Here is a 22,109-nt window from a genome sequence, read left to right as displayed (position 1 = left end):
CTACCATTTTGATTTTCAGTCTTCCTTAGTCTCAGTCGTTCTTTCCCCTTCTCTTGTTTTCCTATGCCTCTGCAGTGCACAGCTTTCTCTCCCATTATCCACTACATTTATTCAATTTGGCATTTTCCATTTCTCACCTTTTTATCCATCATCTTGTTTCTAATCATCTAATCTTATTGATGTTGGTGTCGTAGTGACCTTTTTCTGCCTCCTAATTTTCCTAAATTTCTCCTAATCTGTTGATTTGTATTTCACTCTTTCGACAGATGTATGTGCATTTATTCAGTGTTATATTTTCTGTTTTTCTCTCTAAATGCACTGTTTTCCCTGTTCCAGTTTATAAAATCAGTCTGTCCTCTCATACTAACACAGTAATATCACCAAGCTCCTCTCCATCATTATCTTCAGCACTGTACTCATACTCACGTCCTTGATTTATTGTTCTACAAACCCCATTTCTGCAAGTTGGGACATTTTGTAAAATGTAATAAAATGATAAAAATGAACAAAATATATTAAATTAATAAAATTTGTTCACTCACTTTAACCTTTATTTAACTGACAAAAGTTCAAAGATTTCCTATTAGATAGATAGACAGACAGACAGACAGATAGATAGATGACTTTATTAATCCCAGAGGGAAAGTCAAGTATTACAGCAGCTCAAGGTACATCAGAAAAATGAGTAAAGGCTCAAAAAAAGTAAGTATTGCAGTACAATGTTGTAGGTAATAAATATATATGCAATATGTCATATAATAGAACAATTACAAAAGTGTCTTGGGCATTACATATCCACAGATGTGCATTAAATATCCATAGATGTGCAATACTGTATTTCGTAGCGCACTTGCGGCATTGGGCTCGCGATTTTCGCGGTTGCTGCGTTTACATGGCTTAGAATGTGAAGTAAGTTTGGAGTGAATGTGTAGGTTAGAATCTGGGCTCATTCTGGCGTTACTGTACGTTGGACTTAATGAGACGTGGCTACATCTAACTATTTTATTTCTGCACTTAGTTTTGTGTACTGAATGCCATAAACACGTGCTGCACTTTGTTTAATATGGAGCACTTGAGAATTTGATAATATGGACATAAACCCTGTTTACATTTAGTTTTAGTACTATATTATTATGCTGTACAGTTTGCTGTTAAAATAAAAGAAGCTTAAATGAGATTGTGAATGAGATGTTTTGAAGGAAAATGAATCGTTAGATTAATAGATAGAAAAATAGTCGTTAGTGGCAGCATTACTCTTCACCCTTTATAAACTATCATCCCTGATGCGCCCTCACTCTCTATAATCCCTTCCTTCTGCGTTTCACTACGTTTAGAAGGCTGCAGCTCGACTGTGCTACAGTATGCATTATAAATCAAACCAATCTCCATATAATTATCAAACGTTGCCATGGTGATGGTGGACGCTGGCGCATTTGGCTGCCGCTACCGTTACCGTATTTTACCGTATTTTATTGTATTTTTATCGTTTTTCGTTTTCATCTTTTTACACACCTTGTGGATCTATTTCTTTTATGTTACTTTTGATACTTTTATTTGTGCTTTTGATACTTTTTGTTCTTTCTACTGTACATCGCGTCTGCGGCCGGTGGTGAACGGTGGATGAGTTTTCCTGGGATCGGCACGATGTTGAACTATTCCGTTGACCAGCTGAGGAAGTTCAACAACTGCACTACTCCATCGTGTATTTCAGTCATCAAACAGCTTGGACTCCTTCGCCGGCCTCGTTATATTCACAGGGGCTCCCGGAGAAAGCTTGTTTATCTTCGAAACGGTAACGCTATTCCATCCTTCTGGTCAGCCGTGCGCACTGTCGCTCCGCAAACACGTCATCAGAGCGCTGCTGCCTTGCACACCAGTAGCGGTGTAGTCTCCATGACAACGCTGTCCACGGAGTGGGATGGGAAACGCGGAGTGGACTTCGCAAATCTCCGTTCTCTTCCTCGTTCCTCACAGCCAACTACACAACAATACCACTTGAAAATGGCATTGCTTAATGTTCGTTCACTCAACACAAAAAGTACTGTACTCAGTGAATTTATATCTGACAGTGAACTAGACTTTTTCTGTCTCACTGAAACTTGGCATAAACCCTTGGATTATTTTACGTTAAATCAGACCACGCCAATGGGATACTCGTATATTGATGAACCTCGTATGGAAGGGCGAGGTGGTGGTGTTGCTGCAGTCTATAGGGATGATATTAAAATAACCACTTTGTCTTTTCCTGCTGCTCTTTCTTTTGAACACCTGGCTTTCAAGTTGTCAGGGCCTACTCCTCTGGTCACTGCTGTAGTTTATCGTCCGCCAAAGCCAAACGCTTCCTTTCTCTCTGATTTTTCAGATTTTTTAACCCAGCTTAGTGCCCTCTCATCCTCTGTACTGCTTATGGGTGATTTTAACATCCATATTGATGACAACAACTGTAAATTTGCCAGGGAATTTTTGGAATTGTTACAGTGTTTTAATTTCACACAACATATACATTTTCCAACTCATAAAAAAGGTCATACTCTTGACCTTGTCTGCTCTACTGGTGTCCTAGTTCATCAGCCGTCCAGCCATGACCTTACTGTCTCTGATCATTTGACAATCATCATGGACATTGAGGTCACTAAGCCCATCACTAGAGCTAAACGTAAAATATCCTTCAGGAATCTTCAATATATCTCTCCCTCTGCTTTCTCAGATTCTCTTGTTAAAAAGATGTCTGTCTGTCCTGTACTGTCTAGTAATTCATCTGACCTTGTCGATTACTATAATGACATACTCGCCTCATGTCTTGATGAGCTTGCTCCTTTGAGAACCAAATTTGTTTCATTTAGTCATTCCGCACCATGGTACACAATTGAGCTTCACCAAATGAAATCCCGTAAACGCCAGCTTGAAAGACTTTATAAGAAAACCGGTCTAACAGTACATTATCAGATTTATTCTGATTATCTTCAACATTACAAAGACGCTCTTACGGCAGCCCGATCCACTTACTATTCCGAACTCATACATGCTGGATCAACAAATCCTAAGACTCTCTTTTCCACAATAAATAAACTTCTCAAACCAGTTGACAATACTACCAATTCCTTTACAGTTGACAAGTGTAACTCTTACCTCTCATTTTTTCAAACAAAAGTTGAGAATATCCACAATTTTCTGACAGTTTCCCCTGTCATCTCTGTTTCTCCGCCTATCTCATCTCAATTTATTACCCAGCCTCTGTCTCAGTTCTCACCTGTGTCTCATTTGGACCTATCTGAGATCTTAACAGGGATGCGAAGCTCCACTTGTGTTTTGGATCCTGCTCCATCAAAACTTGTTAAGGGTTGTTTTCCAGTTATCTCATCACTTATCACAGAGATAATCAATTACTCTCTTAGTTCTGGCTCAGTCCCTCAATCACTCAAATTGGCTGCTGTTACTCCCATACTTAAAAAACCTGGACTTGACTCTAACATTATGAGTAACTTTCGGCCCATTTCCAATCTTCCATTTCTGTCGAAAATACTGGAACGTGTTGTTGCCTCACAGCTCAAAGATCACCTAAATTCCAATAATCTATTTGAATCATTTCAGTCTGGTTTCCGCCCCCAGCACAGCACTGAGTCAGCCCTCCTCAAAGTCACAAATGACCTTCTTCTTTCCTCAGACTCTGGACAAATTAATATTCTCGTCCTCCTTGATCTTACTGCAGCTTTTGACACCATTAATCACTCCATTCTTCTGTCCCGCCTTGAATCCTCTGTCAACATCACTGGTACTGCCCTTTTGTGGTTAAGGTCATATCTCATAAACAGACAACAGTTTGTTAATATCAACAATTGTAGTTCTGCCATTGCTCCACTGTCCCAAGGCGTTCCCCAAGGCTCAGTGTTAGGTCCCCTTTTGTTTATTCTTTATATGCTCCCCCTTGGTGACATCATACGTCGGCATGGTTTACATTTCCACTGCTATGCTGATGATATTCAGCTTTACATCTCCTCCAAATCCATTAATACTGAACTTCACTCCACTCTGACAAATTGCATCACTGAAATGAAATTGTGGATGAAAGCTAATTTCCTCAAATTAAACTGTGAAAAATCAGATATGATCATCGTAGGTCCTACAACCCTGGCAAAAACCACAAAAAATTTTCAAATTACCATTGATAATGACACTTTGTCTCCGTCTTCTAACATCCGAAATCTTGGTGTAATTTTTGATAGCAACCTCTCTTTTGACCGCCATGTAAATCACATCACCAAAACTGCTTTCTTTCATCTAAAAAACATAGCACGTCTACGTCCATCACTCTCTTTTTCTGCCGCCGAAACCTTGATTCATGCTTTTATTACATCCAGAATTGATTATTGCAATAGCATCCTTTATGGTACATCTAACAAAATACTAAAAAAACTTCAGTATATCCAGAATTCAGCTGCTCGCCTCCTTACTCATACTCGCTCCCGTGATCATATTACACCTGTTCTACAAAAACTTCATTGGCTTCCCGTTGCTCAACGCATTCAATTCAAAATTCTTCTATTCACTCACAAAGCTCTCCATAATCAGGCCCCATCCTACCTCACCGACCTGCTCCATCAGCACATTCCCTCCCGTAGCCTTCGCTCTTCTGAGGCTAACCTACTGTCCATACCCTCTAGGACCAAGCACCGGACCTGGGGTGACAGGGCCTTTTCCATAGCTGCTCCATCTTTATGGAATGCTCTCCCCAAACACCTACGAGATTGTCCTGACCTGTCCAAATTCAAGTCACTTCTCAAAACTCATCTATTCAGAGTGGCATTTAACTTGTAACAACACAAAATAAATGCTTTTATTTTTGCTATTCTTTTTAATAGTTTTTATACTTAGATCACGACAGAAATGTGAAGTCCTAGATCCTAAAACTTGTAAAGTTTTCAGTTTCCTGATTGCATGTAAATCTGTCCTGTTTCTGTCTAATTTTAAGAAATTGTTCTATATTTGTTGTTCTCTCTCATAATTTAGCTAATTTTTAATGAACTGTCTTATGCTGCTCTCTTTGTTTTTATCTTAATTATTCTTGATGTTGATGTACTATTTTGATTTTGTACTATGATTTGTATGGTGTATGTACGTATTTGTTTTGATTATTTGTCTTATGTAAAGCGTCTTTGAGTATCTTGAAAAGCGCTATATAAATAAAATGTATTATTATTATTATTATTATAAATGGAGGCAGCGCTGGAGACGGACCAGTCTGTCCCACTGCTGCCAGTAATACGATCACCAACACTTCCTTTACTGATGTTAGAATCATATCAGCTGGATTTCTGCTTCTCTGTCTCTGGCTGATATTTCTAATATCCTGTCTTTTTTATATCTACACACGTGTGTCTCTGTTCTGTTTTGCTCGTGCAGATGCGTGCTGTATCCGTTCCACTCCATTTTTTCCCTCTTGCTTTCGTTCTCTCTCGTATGTCATCTCGTTTCTCCTGGTGTTTCACCTGCTTTCCTGCTTCGCTTCAAGTCTTCGCCTCAGATCCTCCGATACCCCGTCTCCATCGTTCTGTTTTTCTCTCCACCTCTTTCTGCAGATGCATCTGTTTCTGTCCGCCATCTTGTTTTTGTATTTCCTCTGTCCCGTCTCATTTCTTCACTCGGCCGTTCTAATTTTCTGCAGTTTCGATATCGTCTTCATATTTACGTACGTCTATTTTGCTCTTTATTTTTCCTGCTCTCTCTGCAGCCAGCATCCTTCCTGGTGCTTCCTCGCTTTGTGTAATCCGTCTCCTCCGTGCTGATGAGGCTGCATCTCGGCTGGGTTAGGATACGCATAAAAATTCTGCCATTAATAGGATCACCACTGCTGCTTTTTCGCTGCCGTTCTTCATCGCTCAGACTTACTGACTGCTTTTTTCTTCACCATCTTTTACTTCCTTCTCTCTGGGGATTCGATTTTCTATTTGGCTTATAGTTTTTTTATAACTCGCTCTCTTGTTTCTTTTGGCGTTTCTTAATTTTTCATTTTTATCTTCATTTTTACAGTGCACTTGCTGGAAACTCCAGCCTCGCATCTTGTTCTGTACAAGGCGTGATCGTTTATCATTTCGTTCTTGTTTCTCTCGGTGCTTGGTGCTGCATTTTTGATTCCGAATTGAATCTCGCTCTCGTATTCTTGCATGTTTCAGCCATCGTTATTAAAGTTGCAGCATGAGTTGCTATTTATAAACTCAGAGCGAGGTCGATGGCACCTCTGGAGCCTGGCAGAACAAGGTTGAAAAGAGAGAGAGATAGACAAATAGGAAGAGAAAGCGAGAGAGCAGACTGAATGCAGCACTGATCTGTAGTCCGTAATTTCATTCTCACTTTGAATATCTTCACATTTGTGTTTTCTGTGCGAGTTATTCTGTGTTTCGTTATTTTTGTGTCTCTCACGTGACTGAGCCGAAGTGAACTAAAGCTAGGTGGTGTTTCCGTCTCTGCAGATGCCACTTTCGCCTGGCGTACAGATCTACGACTGAATGACTGGACATGCACAGCAGCGCTGCGTGATCTAGCAGAGGTAAAATATTCCTTTCATTTGTATTTTTATAACTTATGATTCGTCTCCCACGTCGTTAAAGGCTGCACTTTGCTTTTCGCGCCTTGTTATATTAGGGTGTGGTCACATAAAAAGCTTTATAATATATAATGCAGAACAAGCAAAATATAAAACAAATATAAAACAACAATGTACGTATAATTTAATTAAATGATAATATTGGGACGGAATTAGTGAGTTCACAATGTTGCTGAGTCATAACAGATGCATCATGACAGGAAGCGATGCAAGTGGTGCGACATACCCTCGATCTGAGAGTCCAGCTCCTTTCCAGACCGCGCAAACACACACACACACACACAATCACAATCACACACACAAGTGACATAGACGCTGAGTCGCCGTCTGAATTTAACATGCAGCTCCTGTACTAGTTTGTGCGTCGTGCATCACCTTATCTCGGATTTAAGGAAAAAAAAGGCGTGGTTGCCGTGGAAACGAGTTCGGATCAGCCTGCATCCCTTGCATCCACCCAGCATCCCTGCTTTCAAAAAATGTAGGTTCTGCTCACTGACTTTGCATTTCTAATTCAAATACATTGGAGCGTGCATGTGTGTGTATTTAGAGCTTGTGTGTGGGAGGTTCGCGTGTGGTTTCTCTTGTTCAGCATGGTTTGTTCACACCGCATGCAAATCCATCAAGAACAGAAAAGTTTATTAAAAAGGAAAGTCGTTAACGAAAAAATGCACGTCCTCGACATCGTGCAATAACGACAGGTCTGTCAGGATTTGTAAACCGCACGCACACGTTTAATCAGAATCAGGTTTAAAACGTCCGTATTTCATGCACTAATGCAGAAATGTGAAATTCAAATGTAATTTAGAGGAAGTGTCGCATTCACCAGAGCAAACAGTCTGAAACGGCTCGTCCTCAGCAGCCATTTTCTCTCCAGCAAACTTAAATCGTCAGATTAAAATGGCCGCTGTGCAGAAGAGAAATGAGTAGTATACAGCTGTATGTGTGGGACATCATTCATTAGTAGGGTTGCCAACCGTCCCCTAAAATACGGAATCGTTCCTTATTTGGAAACTAAACGCCGTGTTCCGTATTGAACCGATACACTGGCGCTTTGTTCCGTATTGTTATCGATGGGAGAGAAATGCTGCAGATTAGACCGAGACAGGGCGATATGTATGAAACAGAAGGAAACTGCTGCTACCATGGGAATTACAAAGCGTTTGGTTATTATTTTAAGTAGTGTTCATTTTTAGTCTTAGTAACGCAGAGTGTGCGCAGGCTATGGGTGTGTTCGAAAAGCTAGCTCTCTCTCTACATAGACGCATTTTACATCATCCTACGCGCGCTCCCGAGAAGGAGGCTGTTCGAAATCCTAGATGCCTTAATATCCTCACTAGTTAGGCATCTTAAAATTTCAATGTTATTTTGACTCAAGAACGAGTGAGCATCGAATGCGTCCTTAGTGATCAAGGCAATCCCAGCATTCAGTGCGGCAGCTCTTCTCTCACAGAAAAATAAGAAAAACACGGTGTGGAGAAACGAATGGAGTTACTTTCAAACGTAAATAAATTATTATTGATTTTTCACTTGTATAAACGTGTACAAGTGTTTTTATTTGCAAGTTCGGGCAGCGAATGTAACCGTTTTCGGTACACGAAGGGAGATGTTAGTTGACATACTAGCGCATTGTGCCACCCCATCCCATTGGTTTGAAAGGCAAGATGCTAACTGTGTTAGCTTAGTAAGCGAAAACTGATGTTATCGCTGTCTAAGTAGCGCGTTCGAATAACCTGCCTTATAAGTCATTGACTTATAAGGCAGCGTGCAGAGCGCGGCACGCATATTTTTCCGCCCTGGGTTCAAATCCGGTTTAGGGCGAAACTAAAGTAACACAAGCAGGGCGGGCGCTATGGGGGCGCTGGGGTGGGCATTGCCCCCCCAGATTTTCTCACTGCCCCCCTAAGCAACACAGTCCAGAACCGGGGCTGCATGTCAGTGTGAAGATGGATTATGTAAAAATGTTGTTTGCACCACTATGATGTTCTTTATGCCTATAATATGGTTCTGATTTATTATTATAAAGAATGAAAATAATACATGTTAACCAGCCTAAATAAAACATTTTGATAATGTTCCTATGACGGTGTAAGACCCGTTATATTTTATATAGGTGCAAGCCTAACCGCCTACCCCCCGCTCCCGCTCAGGTAAACACCCGCCATCCCACCCCCCACCCTATGCCTTCCGCCAACCCGCCAGCCCAGGGTGTTCCTTATTTCCAGTTCTGAAAGTTGGCAACCCTATTCATTAGATCCATTTATATTAAAATAAGAATTTTTATGTGCATGATGGAGTCGTGATGGTGGCGTGTGGGAGGTTTCGCTGCATGCTAAATAAAACAGAAGTCGGTAGAATATTGTGTGCTGTTAGCGACATGCTAAAAGCGAGTCAGGGTGCTGCACAAATCGTTAACAAAGGTAGAAATAATATGATTTAATTAAACGTTGTATTGAATGTATCAGAAGATTCGTGATCGTACACGTCTGATGGAGTCGTGGTGGCGTGTGGCAGGTTTGGTATTGTTCCGCACAATTTGTTCACGCTGAATGCAAAATAAAACAGAAGTCTGTAGAATATTGTTACAAAGACAGTGTGCTGTTAGCGACATGCTAAAAGCTAGTCAGTATTCTGCACAAACTGTTATTAAAAGGCAGAAATAAAATGATTAGAATTAATTAGCAAATGTAATTTATCAGAAGATTAAATCGTACACGGCTGTAGTTCACTCTCCGAACTGATCTGAAACAGTTTGTCCTCGGCAGCCATTTTCTACACAGCTGATGTAAAACATTGGTTTAAAATGGCTGCTGTGCAGAAGAGAAATAAGAAGTAAAGAAGTAATCTACACTTTTATTATATATGTGTATATGAGATACATCATTAATTAAACTGTTGGCTCTTTTCAGTCATAGCAACCAAGTGGTGGAATGAACTTCCCCTGTCCGTTCACAGATCTGAGTCTCTCGCTGTCTTCAAAAGATGATTAAAGACCTTCATCACCTCTTTACTAAACACTTAGGCTGAGCAATAACGTGCACTTACTAACCTTCTATAGCTTCTTATTAAAAAAATTAAATAAGCTTTCTTTGTAACAGGGTTTCAGCAGATTTGCACCCTTGGACGGTTGTCTACTTAAACTAGAGTAGGAACATGTTTACTGTGGAAGCTCTTCCCTAAATCACTCTAGATAAGATTGTCTGCTAAATGCCAAAAATGTCATTTCTATTAGATGTATTTATATTTAATTATTTTCCCCCCTCTTTTTTCCGCCAATTTTTCTCCGCTAATCTAGTCGTGTCCAATTACCCTGATTGCGTCCTCTATACCGATTCGATCCTTCACCGCTGACTGAGGACGCCCCTCAACTGACATGCGCCCCCTCCGGCACGTACAGTCAGTACAGACTGCATTTTTCACCTGCACGAGTCGAGTTCATACACCGACAGGCACTGTGTACAGAGGGCCACACCCCCATCAGCATTATTCCTCAGCCCTGTGCAGGCGCCATCAGTCAGCCAGCAGTCGCACCAGTTATGAGGACCTATGATCCGACTCTTTACCCTCTAACCCTGAACAACAGCCAATCGTTGTTCATACTGCCACCCAGCCTAGTCGGAGAGGCAGAGCTGAGATTCGATACGATGTATTCGAAACCCCAACTCTGGTGAGCTAGCGTACTTTACCGCTGCGCCACCTGAGCGGCTTAATTATGAATTATTATGTGCATGATGAAGTCGTGGTGACATGTTGGAGGATCATCTCATTGCACCAGAAGTGTAATGGGTATAAAACCATCTTCAAGGTTTTAAACACTCTTAAGGAAAGTTGCATTTGTAGTGTTGTCCAGAAGTTCCAAACTTACAGTTCAACAGCAAACCTACCTGGCCTTGGGAAAAACCCCCAAAATTCCACCCAGAGACCTTAACAATTTGATCAGGACAACAAAGAAAAGCCTTTGTTACTGAAAAGACTTGCGCAGTTGTAAGAAGATCACTTAATAAGCACAGAAATGTGGACTGGAATACGCATGGAAGAATTTGGATAGACCTGCAGAGTTCTGGACTGACGAGTCAAAACTGGAACTGTTTGACCGTATGGATCAGCGTTTGTCTGGTGGAAGAAATGTGAGGCTCATCCCATCCAGAGACCTTAACATTCTGATCAGGACAACAAGGAAAAACCTTTGTTAATGAAAAAGACTTACATTATGACCTGACCTGATAAAGGCTTGGACAAACGTGTAGCAGCTATGAAATCACTTAAGCACAGGAATGTGGACTGGAACTGTTTGGCTGTATTGATCAGCATTTGTCTGGTTGAGAAGGGTGAGGCCCACGACCAGAAGAATACGATGGAGGTGGGCCAGTGATGATGTGGGAATGTTTTTTTTCTGCTGCAGGCATCATGGATTCACAGAAATACCAAAGGACCGTCGTTCCGCCTACTGTGGTGAGACCGAAGCTTGGCGAAAACTGGACTTTTCCAAAATGACAATGATCCCAAGCACATTTCCAAGCCAGTCAGTTCTGAAATATCCTGGAGTGGATCTTCTCAGTCTCCAGATCCTGGAAAGAAAATATTTTGTGATGTTTATGAAAACAGTCGCAACACAAAAGCCATCAAACCTCGATGAGCTGGAAGCTTTTGCACCAGAAGAATGGGTGAATATCCCTCAAGAGTAGGTGGGTGGTTCCAGTACGCAGCATTGAGACAGTTCTTGTTCTGACTGTACATTCTTCTGAAACCACCGTTCTGAGCATGCTCACTGTGGTCCAGTTTAGCTTTAGCAGTTAGCATGAAAACATGACGTGGACATGATTGCGGTGTCATTTCTATTGTCTAAGATCTGCTGCCATCTAGTGTCACAGCACAAATACACTGTCGAGTTCACTGTTCAGAACTCACATATCAGTTAAACTGTTTAAACTTTTCTATTGATTAATATTTAGTTTAGTACCAGTGTTAGTAATGTGATGAATTAATAAAAAATCAAAAGCCAAATGATAATAATAAACAAAAAGAGGAACAAACATAAATGAACTATATCATGTTTGTTTATTAGGATTTTAACGTCATGCTGTACACCTTGGTTACATTCATGACAGGAACGGTAGTCACTCATTACACAAGATTCTTCAGTTCACACGGTTATATCCAACACAGTCCTGGACAATTTTGTATCTCCAATTCACCTCACTTGCACGTCTTTGGACTGTGGGAGGAAACCGGAGCACCCGGAGGAAACCCACACAGACACTGGGAGAACATGCAAACTCCACACAGAAAGGACCCGGACCGCCCCGCCTGGGGATCGAACCCAGGACCTGCTTGCTGTGAGGCGACAGTGCTACCCACCGAGCCACCGTGATCTATATCATGTAATGAATATACAGTCATGAGATCAACGTTTTTTGTTGTTTGTTAAATGTATTTATTTATATTTGACAAGAAACCTTAAATGCGTGTAATTATGTCACATTGTTAGTTTTAGAAAATATACATGCACTGACAAACATTATAGATCAAATGTAGCCTACTTGCTCACATCAGTTTCACACAGATAAATTATGTTAAAATAATTTACTTACTGTCTGTTGGAAGTCCCGGCACAAGAGGTCCTCTATACACCGGTCAGGCATAACATAATTACCACTGACAGGTGAAGTGAATAACACTGATTATCTCTTTATCACGGCACCTGTTGCTGGGTGGGATATATTAGGCAGCACGTGAACATTTTATCCTCAAAGTTGATGTTAGAAGCAGAAAAAATGGGCGAGCGTGAGGATCTGAGTGAGTTTGACGAGGACCAAATTGTGATGCCTAGACGACTGGGTCAGAGCATCTCCAAAACTGCAGCTCTTGTGGGGTGTTCACGGTCTGCAGTGGTCAGTATCTATCAAAAGTGGTCCAAGGAAGGAACAGTGGTAAACCGGCGACAGGGTCATGGGCGGCCAAGGCTCACTGATGCACGTGGGGAGCGAAGGCTGGTCCGTGTGGTCCGATCCAACAGACGAGCTACTGTAGCTCAGATTGCTGAAGAAGTTCATGCTGGTTCTGATGGTGTCAGAATACACAGAGCATCTCAGTTGCAGGGCTGTTTTGGCAGCAAAAGAGGGACCAACACATTATTAGGAAGGTGGTCATAATGTTATGCCTGATCAGTGTGTGTACTAAGGCTGTCTGTATGAATCTCTCGCTCACTGGTAAAAAGATGTGGCCTAAGGCTTCAGACGTCAGTGAAGGTGTGTGTCATGCTAACAACAGAGGGTCACCAGAGTGAACAAGAAATGTAAAAAGTAAATCCAAATTCAGACACTAAACAAAAAGGACAAAAACAGAAAAATACAACAAATGTTTAAAGAAAATCAACATGAACTGTTTCAATAAACATGAAGTTTTAATGGTCTCGTCATGAACATTTGTATGTTTTTAAAAGACACCTATGGGCTGAGAAATTTCAGTTATCAACTGTTGTTTATTGTTTATAGATTTTCAGCTTTAAATCATGTTTTGCACAGTTCTTATATATTTTTTCTGATACTGATCTTTTCTCAGTGGGCATCATGGTTTTAAACAGTCCAGTGCTTTAAACTTTGAGGCATCTCAAGAGAGTTGGCTACTGATCTTTGGCATTGTTTCCTAATAATACATTTCCTTTTCCCCTGTAGATCATGGAGGTCCATTCCAGCAGTAATGGGGTGATGGACGGCTTACACCCTCAAACCGTCCTCTCTCGGCTCAGCGAACAGCGCTCACACGGCCTCTTCTGTGATGTTACCATCGTTGTTGAAGACATTAAATTCCGTGCTCACAGAAACGTCCTGGCTGCGACCAGCGGATATTTTCGAAAGGCTTTGACCACCTCTGGGACTTGTCCATCTGGCCAGGTGCTGGAGATTCCAGACCTGAAATCTGAGGTGTTTGCAACCATCCTGAACTTTATATACTCATCCAGAGTGGACTCAGTGGGCACAGAGGAACACAAATCCTTAGTGGCTGCTGGAAAGAGACTAGGCATCCCGTTTCTGGAAAAGCTTCTCGAGACCAATATGGTTCGAACCCAACCGTTTGCTAAGTCAGAAAGTTCTACCAGCCAGACTAAACTGACCGGTCCCTGGGGCTTTAAGAATGAACAACAGCGTGTTGAAGAGCAAGACTGCTCCAAAGGTCCCCGGATAATGAACGCATTCTCCTTCACAGAGGTTCCAGAAGTTAGCAACCCATTTACCTTAATGGATCTGCACACCAATGCTGAGCAGTCATCAGACCCGGGACCTCAGCAGGCACCGGGAGCGCCACCTCTAGAAGGTGATTCAGTAGACGCAGTGTTTGAACACTCGTATGCTGTGAGCAAAGAGCATCACACTGCAGATCTAAAAGAAGGGTCACAATTAAGTGATAAAACAACCACCAAGCCTGAACTCGGTCCTATTAAAAAGCGCCATCGACTTTGCAAAGCTTTAGCACCTGCACAAAACGAAACAAGTGCTACTGTTCAGAATCCTGCCGTGCAAAATGGACCGCCTGACTCCACATCTTCAGACTTAACAACGGATTTGAATTCTGCCCCTGAATTGATGTCTCCTCCTGAAATTTCACCCTTGCCAGAGGCTGAACCACCCGCTTTAATACCAGAAGACGTACCAACATCTACGACGTATCGCTGCCAGCAATGTCCTGAGGCTTTCAGCAGCTCAGCACTCCTCACCATCCACAAGCAAATCCATAAGAGAAGATTTGTTAGTCACTTGTTTTGCAAGTTCTGCAATAAAAAGTTTATCCACTTGAAAAGGTTGCGCAATCACGAGCAAGTTTGTTTAAAAGGTCCACCAGAGCTGGAGCCAAACGACAAACAAGATACTGACAGTCTAGATCAGCCTAGCGCTGGAGATACTTTAACAAGTCCTGATGTTCAAGATCCTCCAGAACTTGATCACACATTGACGAGTACTTCTGAGGAACCTCAAGAAGTTTTTACAAAACCACGTGGTCGTCAACGAGCATATAAATGTAGTATGTGCAAACGGGCCTACGTGACTCTGTCCAGCCTGAAACGTCACGAAAATGTGCACTCTTGGCAAAGAGCTTATCCCTGCCATTACTGCAATAAAGTGTTTGCTCTGGCGGAATATCGTACCAAACATGAGATCTGGCACACAGGCGAGAGGCGCTATCAATGCATTTTCTGCCTGGAAACTTTTTTGACTTATTATATCCTCAGGAACCACCAGAAGTCCTTCCATGGAATTGATCCACGTTTGACTGTAAATAAGAAAACTGGTAATGGTGGATTTAAAGGGAGCATCTACCCTATAAAGCTTTACCGACTGTTACCGATGAAGTTTAGGAAGAAAAGGTACAAGACGTACAATGAGACTTGTTCTGAAGTCCTGGGTAAACCTGAGCATGCTCCTCTAAACACCTCAGATGTTCCACACAAAGGCAACAAAAATTCAGAGAGCGTTAATATTGGTCAGTCTTTATTTTCTATGCCGGTGACCTTTATGGCAACCCCAAAGTTGATGGCTACAGAAGTACCTCTCATTAACCGAAGTGCAGAGATACCTCTTACTTCCGATGAGAACTTGCCTCATGGACGAAGAAAAGGCTTTCAAACCCAGAAGAATGCACAACTGACAGGCTTTGAGGGCACAGGATCCCCGTTTTTAATTAACAAATATACGTCTCTGACAACAGAGGAAAACTCCTCTTTAAGGGCTTCAATTAGGGACCCCAAGTATGATGCAGCTTCCAAGCAAGTCAGCAGCGAGACAAACCGAGATGTTTTGCCATTTCTGAATTTACCGCCTGTTTGCTCTTTTGAGGGCTTGAGCAAACTAAATGAATTGTCAGCAGCGGCACAAACCATTGAAGCGATGGCCAATCAACTGCTCAAGCCACCACCAGGGAGCCATGTGCAAGACCTTCCACCTGACAAACAGACAGAAACCTACATTGCCAAACCTGCCTGTCCAGGGCCATCAGTGGACAACCAGGTCTTGCCCCTGTGCCAGATAACCGTGAAAATTGGCAATGAGGCCATTATCCGTCGCAAGATTAAAGGCTCTAAACTCTTCCCAAAAAAGAAAAAGAGGAGAACCTGGGAAGATGGTCAAACCAACCATGTGGAGGATGGTGCAGGATTCCCAAATCTGCGCCTACGGACAGAGGTCACAAGCTCAGTAACAGAAGACGAGCCTTATGAAGATGTAAATGATCCAGAAAATGACAAACCCTGGCGTCCATATTATTCATACAAACCCAAAAAAAGAGGGAAGCGCTTAAGGTCTAGGCAGAAAAGAATTAAGGGGGATAATTACTACACAAAGCCTCTATCCCCTGAACCAGAAGGTGATTTTACCAAAAGAGAGGAAACTGAAACCAGGGTAGAACTTAGGGGTCCAAAAGAGGACTTTATGTGCCGTCGCTGCAGCAGGTCCTTCTCAAGTCCAACTTCACTTAGCATGCATATCATCAGCTGCCATCAGCCTCGCTGCAAGATCTGTAGCAAGCTGTGCCCGGTGGATGAGCTTCCTAATTCAGACACATCGTTCATGGGAGACTTTATCTGCCAGAGTTGTACAGAGGATGGTTCCTGCTTCAGCTCAGACACCACGAGTCGTACCATGAGCAGTGAGAAACGCTATCGCTGCTCGTACTGTCCACAGAGGTTTCTGTACCTTGCCACCAAGAAGAGCCATGAGGCGAAACATCTTGATAAGTTTGGAGGGACTCTGGAACACAGCTGTCGTTACTGCTCCAAAGTGTGCAAGTCTGCAGCGCAGCTCAGTATACATGAGGGCAAACACGCGACTAAAATAAGAGAGACAGAAAAGAGTGACGTTAACACAGATACAAGAGCAAGATCGCCTCTTCCAGAGATCAGACATCAAATGAAACCTGAACCATGGGAAAGTTTTAAAAAAACGGAGAAACCACTGGAAAAGGACTATCCAAAAATCAAGAATATCCACAAGAAGATGTCTTCGTCGTTTTCCAGTGAAGCTAACCGGACTTTATCTCCTTTCCTTCCAGACTTGCTCAGAAGAAAAAACAAGAAGAAAAACCGTCTGAATCTTTATAAAAACTTCAGTCCAGGATCTGAGGCTCAAGAGCAAAGTCTGCTTACAAGTGCACCAAGCAACCTTCTCAGCATACCCTATCCAGTATGCCTGGCCAGACTGCCCGCTGCTAAAGAATCTTCCCTGCACGCACACAGATCAGAGTGGTCTTCGTTCAAAGAGGAACCTGTGTTTCCCTCGGACGACTGATCCCGCAGAAAGGAAACGATGTTAATGAGAACAGCAATATGAAGAAGCACTTTCGAAACCGACTATAAGTATATGAAAGTATTAATGTCACATTAATGTGTGTAAATAGAGAGTATTTTTTATCTGTTTATGCTAAATAATGCTAGTAGTTTTCAATGTTTATTATAAGAAACATTTATTTTTGTACGTTTCCGATTTTTGTGAACGTATTGCGTAATATTATGAAGAAATGACATTCCTCCTCAGCACAGCCGGACTGCATCACTTCCTTCAGAATGTTCATGTTATCTGTTACATGCACCACAGTGATGAGTGATTCCTGAATAATTCATTTAGTAGAAAGACCAAGTCAGATGTACAAATGATTTACTGGTACGAATGATTATAAGCTTACAGGTTGATGTTACACATACAGTATGTACGTTCACCTGCCATCACTTGTGATTCCTCAGATTCTTATCAGACCTATTATAATTATAATCAATAAATCAAAGTTCAAAAAGTGTAAAAAGTAGTTTTAATGACTTACTAATGTGAGTAATAAATGAGTCGACTTTTATTGTTTAGTTCACGTGTCAAACTCGAGGCCTGTAAGCCAAATCCAGCCGCCACATCATTTTATATGGCCTGCGAGAGCTTAAAAGACGTATGATTGTCTTAAAATACACTGTAAAATCCTACATAAACTGCATCTCCCACAATGCATGTTGATTCTGTGACCCGCAAGGTGACCAAATCTCGGTTTTCACATCAGCGTTTAACTGAGGCGCTTTTCCAACAAGTGATGCTGAGAAATATTTACAAATAATCCCAAAATGTACAAGAAGAGAAAACTGAAACAGAAGGAGGAAATTTAATGAAAGATGGATAATAAATTGAATACAAGTTTGTGCTTCAAGAAGAAAAACCGCTACGTCTCGTGTTATGAGGCCGTGTCTGTGGTAAAGGAGGACAATATAAATGTAGATATACATTATAAATATACAGAATACATTTGACATTATGACACCAAACAGAGTTCAGCCTCCAAGAAAAACAACACTGTCAGAAGACTTAAAATCACTGCAATCACAGCAGGATACGTTACAATCGGTCGTTTGAGGGCCACCATAATGCTGATGTGGCCCTCGGTGAAAATGAGTTTGACACCCCTGGTTTAGTTAATCAAATATGTCTTAAATTGAATTGCAATTATGCAAAAGAAAATGCGTCAAATCTTTAAAAGTGTCATTTATATAAATGAAATGACCCGAGTATGATGGAAGTGAAAACGGATCAAGATGAAAGGTAGGTCGTAAGAAATGGATCACTTATACAGTTGAGTTCTGTTTGCATTTACTGATACATGATTTACTGTAAGAAAATATTTGTTGTTTTAGGAGTTCCAGTGATGTCACTGATCCTGAAAATGAACCTCACTGTTCACAGAAATATTCATGATGTACATTCCTTTTAACAGTGGACAATAAATAAAAACTATTAATCACTTATTCAGATGAGGATGAAGAGGTTATTCATCTATGTATGAGACTATAAAAGTAGTTCAAAGTCAAATTTATTTGTACAGCGCTTTTTACAATAGACTTTTTTTTCTCAAAGCAACCAAACACTCCTGATGAGCAGTCGAGGGCAACAGTGGCAAGGAAAACTCTCTAAATATTACAAGAAAGAAACCTTGCTTGAGAGGAACCAGACCTAACAGGGAACTCCATCCTCCTTGGGTGGCCTAGAGGATCATTTTGGATGAAAATGGGTCTGAATGATGTACCGGGGCCCCTAACGTGAGCAGCCAAAATAAAGCATTTAGAATTAGATTTAATAGATTAAAGTATGTCAAAATGTGCTCCTCTGCTACGATCTTCTTTTAAAGAACTAAGCATTTAAACCATGACCATTAATATATGGAATATTTACATTCATTCTGTATATCACATATTTCAACTCAGATTTTAAAACTTGGTGTGTTGAAGCCTCTCAGTTTGAGTAGTTTTAAACCACACAGCTGGATGAATATTAGACAGGAGAGTAATATAGGTGGCTCGGTGGGTAGCACTGTTGTCTCACAGTGGGAAGTTCATGGGTTCTAATTGGGTTTCCTCCAGAAGCTCCGGTTTCCTCTTACAGTCCAAAAACGTGTAATCAGGTAAACTGGAGATACGTTATTGAGTGAGTGTCTGTCTGTTCACTCTGTCCAGGGTGTTTTCCTGCCTATGCATCTAAATTTACTCACTCACTTTCTTAATCGCTTATCCAATTAGGGTCGCAGGGGGGTGCTGGAGCCTATCCCAGCTTTTCAATGGGCACAAGGCACACAGTAACACCCTGGACGGGGCACCAGTCCATCGCAGGGCAGACACACACATACATACACCCATTCACCTACAGGGCAATTCAGTGTCTCCAATTAACCTGACTGCATGTTATTAGACTGTGGGAGGAAACCGGAGCTCCCGGAGGAAACCCACACAGACACGGGGAGAACATGCAAACTCTGCACAGAAAGGACCCGGACCGCCCCGCCTGGGGATCAAACCCAGGACCTTCTTGCTGTGAGGCGACAGTGCTACCCTGTCTAAATTTAGCACATACATATTTAGACAAATCAGATCACATTTCAGGTAAAACAAAGACAGAATGTTGAGTAATATTTCAGCTGCTTGTTTGAAGAAAAAAATGCATATGCGTATGATCAGTGAAGTATGGTGGTGGGAGTATCACGATAAGGAGCATTACATGTCATCAAAGAAAACATGAATCTACCAAAAGTACTCATCAACGAATAAACCAAAGCTGGATGTTTTAATAAGACAGTAAGTCCCATCAAGCGAAATTATTAAAAAAGCTTAGCTGAGATTAAATGCAGCATTTTTTCAAACTACACTACTGTACTAAATAATGCAGATAATAGTAGTTTATCTACACTGAATATTAGAAACACTCAGTATATGTAGTGAAATGTTTCAACTTTCAGCAGTTATTGTATTTTAGTTACAATCATGACAGGAACGGTAGTCACTCATTACACAAGACTTATCAGTTCACAAGTTTATATCAAACAGTCCTGGACAATTCAGTATCTCCAATTCACCTCACTTGCACGTCTTTGGACTGTGGGAAGAAACTGGAGCACCCGGAGGAAACCCATGCAGACACGGGGAGAACATGCAAACTCCGCACACAAAGGACCCGGACCGCCCCACCTGGGGATCGAACCCAGGACGTTCTTGCTGTGAGGTGACAGTGCTACCCACTTAGCCACCGTGCCGCCCCAACCTAAACAGAAATTCGTCCTTTCAGAAATAATAATAAAAGGCCGCTCAGGTGGCGCAGCAATAAAAACACACGCTGGAACCAGAGCTGGGATCTCGAATACATCGTATCGAATCTCAGCTCTGCCTGCCAATTAAGACTGAGCGGCCACATGAACAACGATTGGCCTGTTGTTCAGATATGGGCGGGACTAATCCGGATAGGGTCTCTCTCTCATAACTGGTGCAATTACGACCTCTGCTGGCAGATTGATGGCGCCTGCACAGAGATGAGAAAAGAGTGCTGTCAGGGTGTGTCTCTCCGTACACAACGCTGAGCTGCACTGCACTCGTCAAAGTGTAGGTGATAAGATGCATACGGCTGCTGCCCACGTGTCGGAGGTTGGGTGGGTTAGCTTCATTCTCCTTAATCAGAGCGGGGATCGGCATTGGTGGAGAGGAAGCATGACGCAATCGGGAAAAATTGGACGTGCTAAAAGGGAGAAAAAAACATTTTAAAGGAAACAGCATCAGTTATCATCAATACAGTTGACTCAATAGGTGATTTACAGTTTGTGGTTTATGGTTTATCAAAAATGATGTTACAACTTTTTATTTGTATTAAGTATTCAGAATGGTTTACTGAAGCTGTACTTTCACCCATCATTTCTACTGGGAGTTTATTACTCACTATCTTGATTGACAGACAGTTAAAGTCCTCCTACTGTCCTGATAAATCATAAAAGCTTCTAACATTCGTGTCAAGTTGCCAGAAAATCGGTGCATTCTGTTAATTCTCCACAAGTGGGCAGTAAGACACAAAACTAAGATCTCAGAGGAGCTGATCAGAAATCAGACATTTTCATTAACGTGGACAGCAGTAGCCGAGTGGTTAAGGTACTAAAGCTTCTGAAGGTTGCCAGTTCAAGTCCCACCGCCGCCTAAGCAAGGACACAATACGCTACCATAATACACACACACACTTACACTATATTGCCAAAAGTATTCACTCACCCATCCAAATCATTGAATTCAGGTGTTCCAATCACTTCCATGGCCACAGGTGTATAAAACCAAGCACCTCAGCATGCAGACTGCTTCTACACACATTAGTGAAAGAACGGGTCGCTCTCAGGAGCTCAGTGAATTCCAGCGTGGTACCGTGATGCCACCTGTGCAACAAGTCCAGTCGTGAAATTTCCTCACTACTAAATATTCCACAGTCGACTGTCAGTGCTATTATAACAAAGTGGAAGCGATTGGGAACGACAGCAACTCAGCCACGAAGTGTTACCACGTAAAATGACAGAGCGGGTCAGCGGATGCTGAGGAACATAGTGCTCAGAGGTCACCAACTTTCTGCAGAGTCAATCACTACAGACCTCCAAACTTCATGTAGCCTTCAGATGAGCTCAAGAACAGTGTGTAGAGCTTCATGGAATGGGTTCCCATGGCCGAGCAGCCAAGCGCAATGCGAAGCGTCGGATGCAGTGGTGTAAAGCACGCCGCCACTGGACTCTAGAGCAGTGGAGACGTGTTCTCTGGAGTGACGAATCACACTTCTCCGTCTGGCGATCCGATGGCCGAGTCTGGGTTTGGCGGTTGGCAGGAGAACGGTACCTGTCTGACTGCATTGTGCCGAGTGTAAAGTTTGGTGGAGGGGGGATTATGGTGTGGGGGTGTTTTTCAGGAGTACTCGCATACCAACACCACACAGAATAATACACTCATAATACACTCACACCAACACCACATAGAATACAATGGTACACACATACAAACACCATGAACTCTACCATAATACACTCATACCAACACCATACATACATATTACTATGATGCATTCATAACAACATACATACGTTTCAATTACACTACCACACTACTCGCATACCAACACCATGCACACTAACATGATACACTCACACCATCACCACACAGAATAGTGATACACACTTACAAACACCATGAACTCCACCATAATAC

The 22,109-nt window shown here is 41.9% G+C and overlaps 1 protein-coding gene across 3 annotated transcripts in view; it reads left to right on the top strand.

Moving 5' to 3' along the window:
- Nucleotides 1–17,549, top strand: part of zbtb38 (zinc finger and BTB domain containing 38) — a 33,867-nt gene extending 16,318 nt beyond the window's left edge. Inside the window, exons 3-4 of one of the 3 annotated variants that reach the window (XM_063005004.1) lie at nucleotides 6,468–6,544; nucleotides 13,273–17,549. In XM_063005004.1, coding sequence (XP_062861074.1) covers nucleotides 13,276–16,875 — 3,600 coding nt within the window. In that variant the 5' untranslated portion in view covers nucleotides 6,468–6,544; nucleotides 13,273–13,275 and the 3' untranslated portion in view covers nucleotides 16,876–17,549. Of the gene's footprint in view, nucleotides 1–6,467; nucleotides 6,545–11,021; nucleotides 11,284–13,272 lie in introns of those variants that run through there. The other 2 variants (XM_063005002.1, XM_063005003.1) reach the window with 2 other exon arrangements.
- Nucleotides 17,550–22,109: the final 4,560 nt, after the last annotated feature.

Source organism: Trichomycterus rosablanca, chromosome 11 (genome assembly GCF_030014385.1).
Source record: "Trichomycterus rosablanca isolate fTriRos1 chromosome 11, fTriRos1.hap1, whole genome shotgun sequence".
Taxonomy (NCBI): Eukaryota; Metazoa; Chordata; class Actinopteri; order Siluriformes; family Trichomycteridae; genus Trichomycterus; species Trichomycterus rosablanca.
The sequence above is the reverse complement of the archived record's forward strand: the minus strand, read 5'-3'. Positions and strand labels throughout refer to the sequence as shown.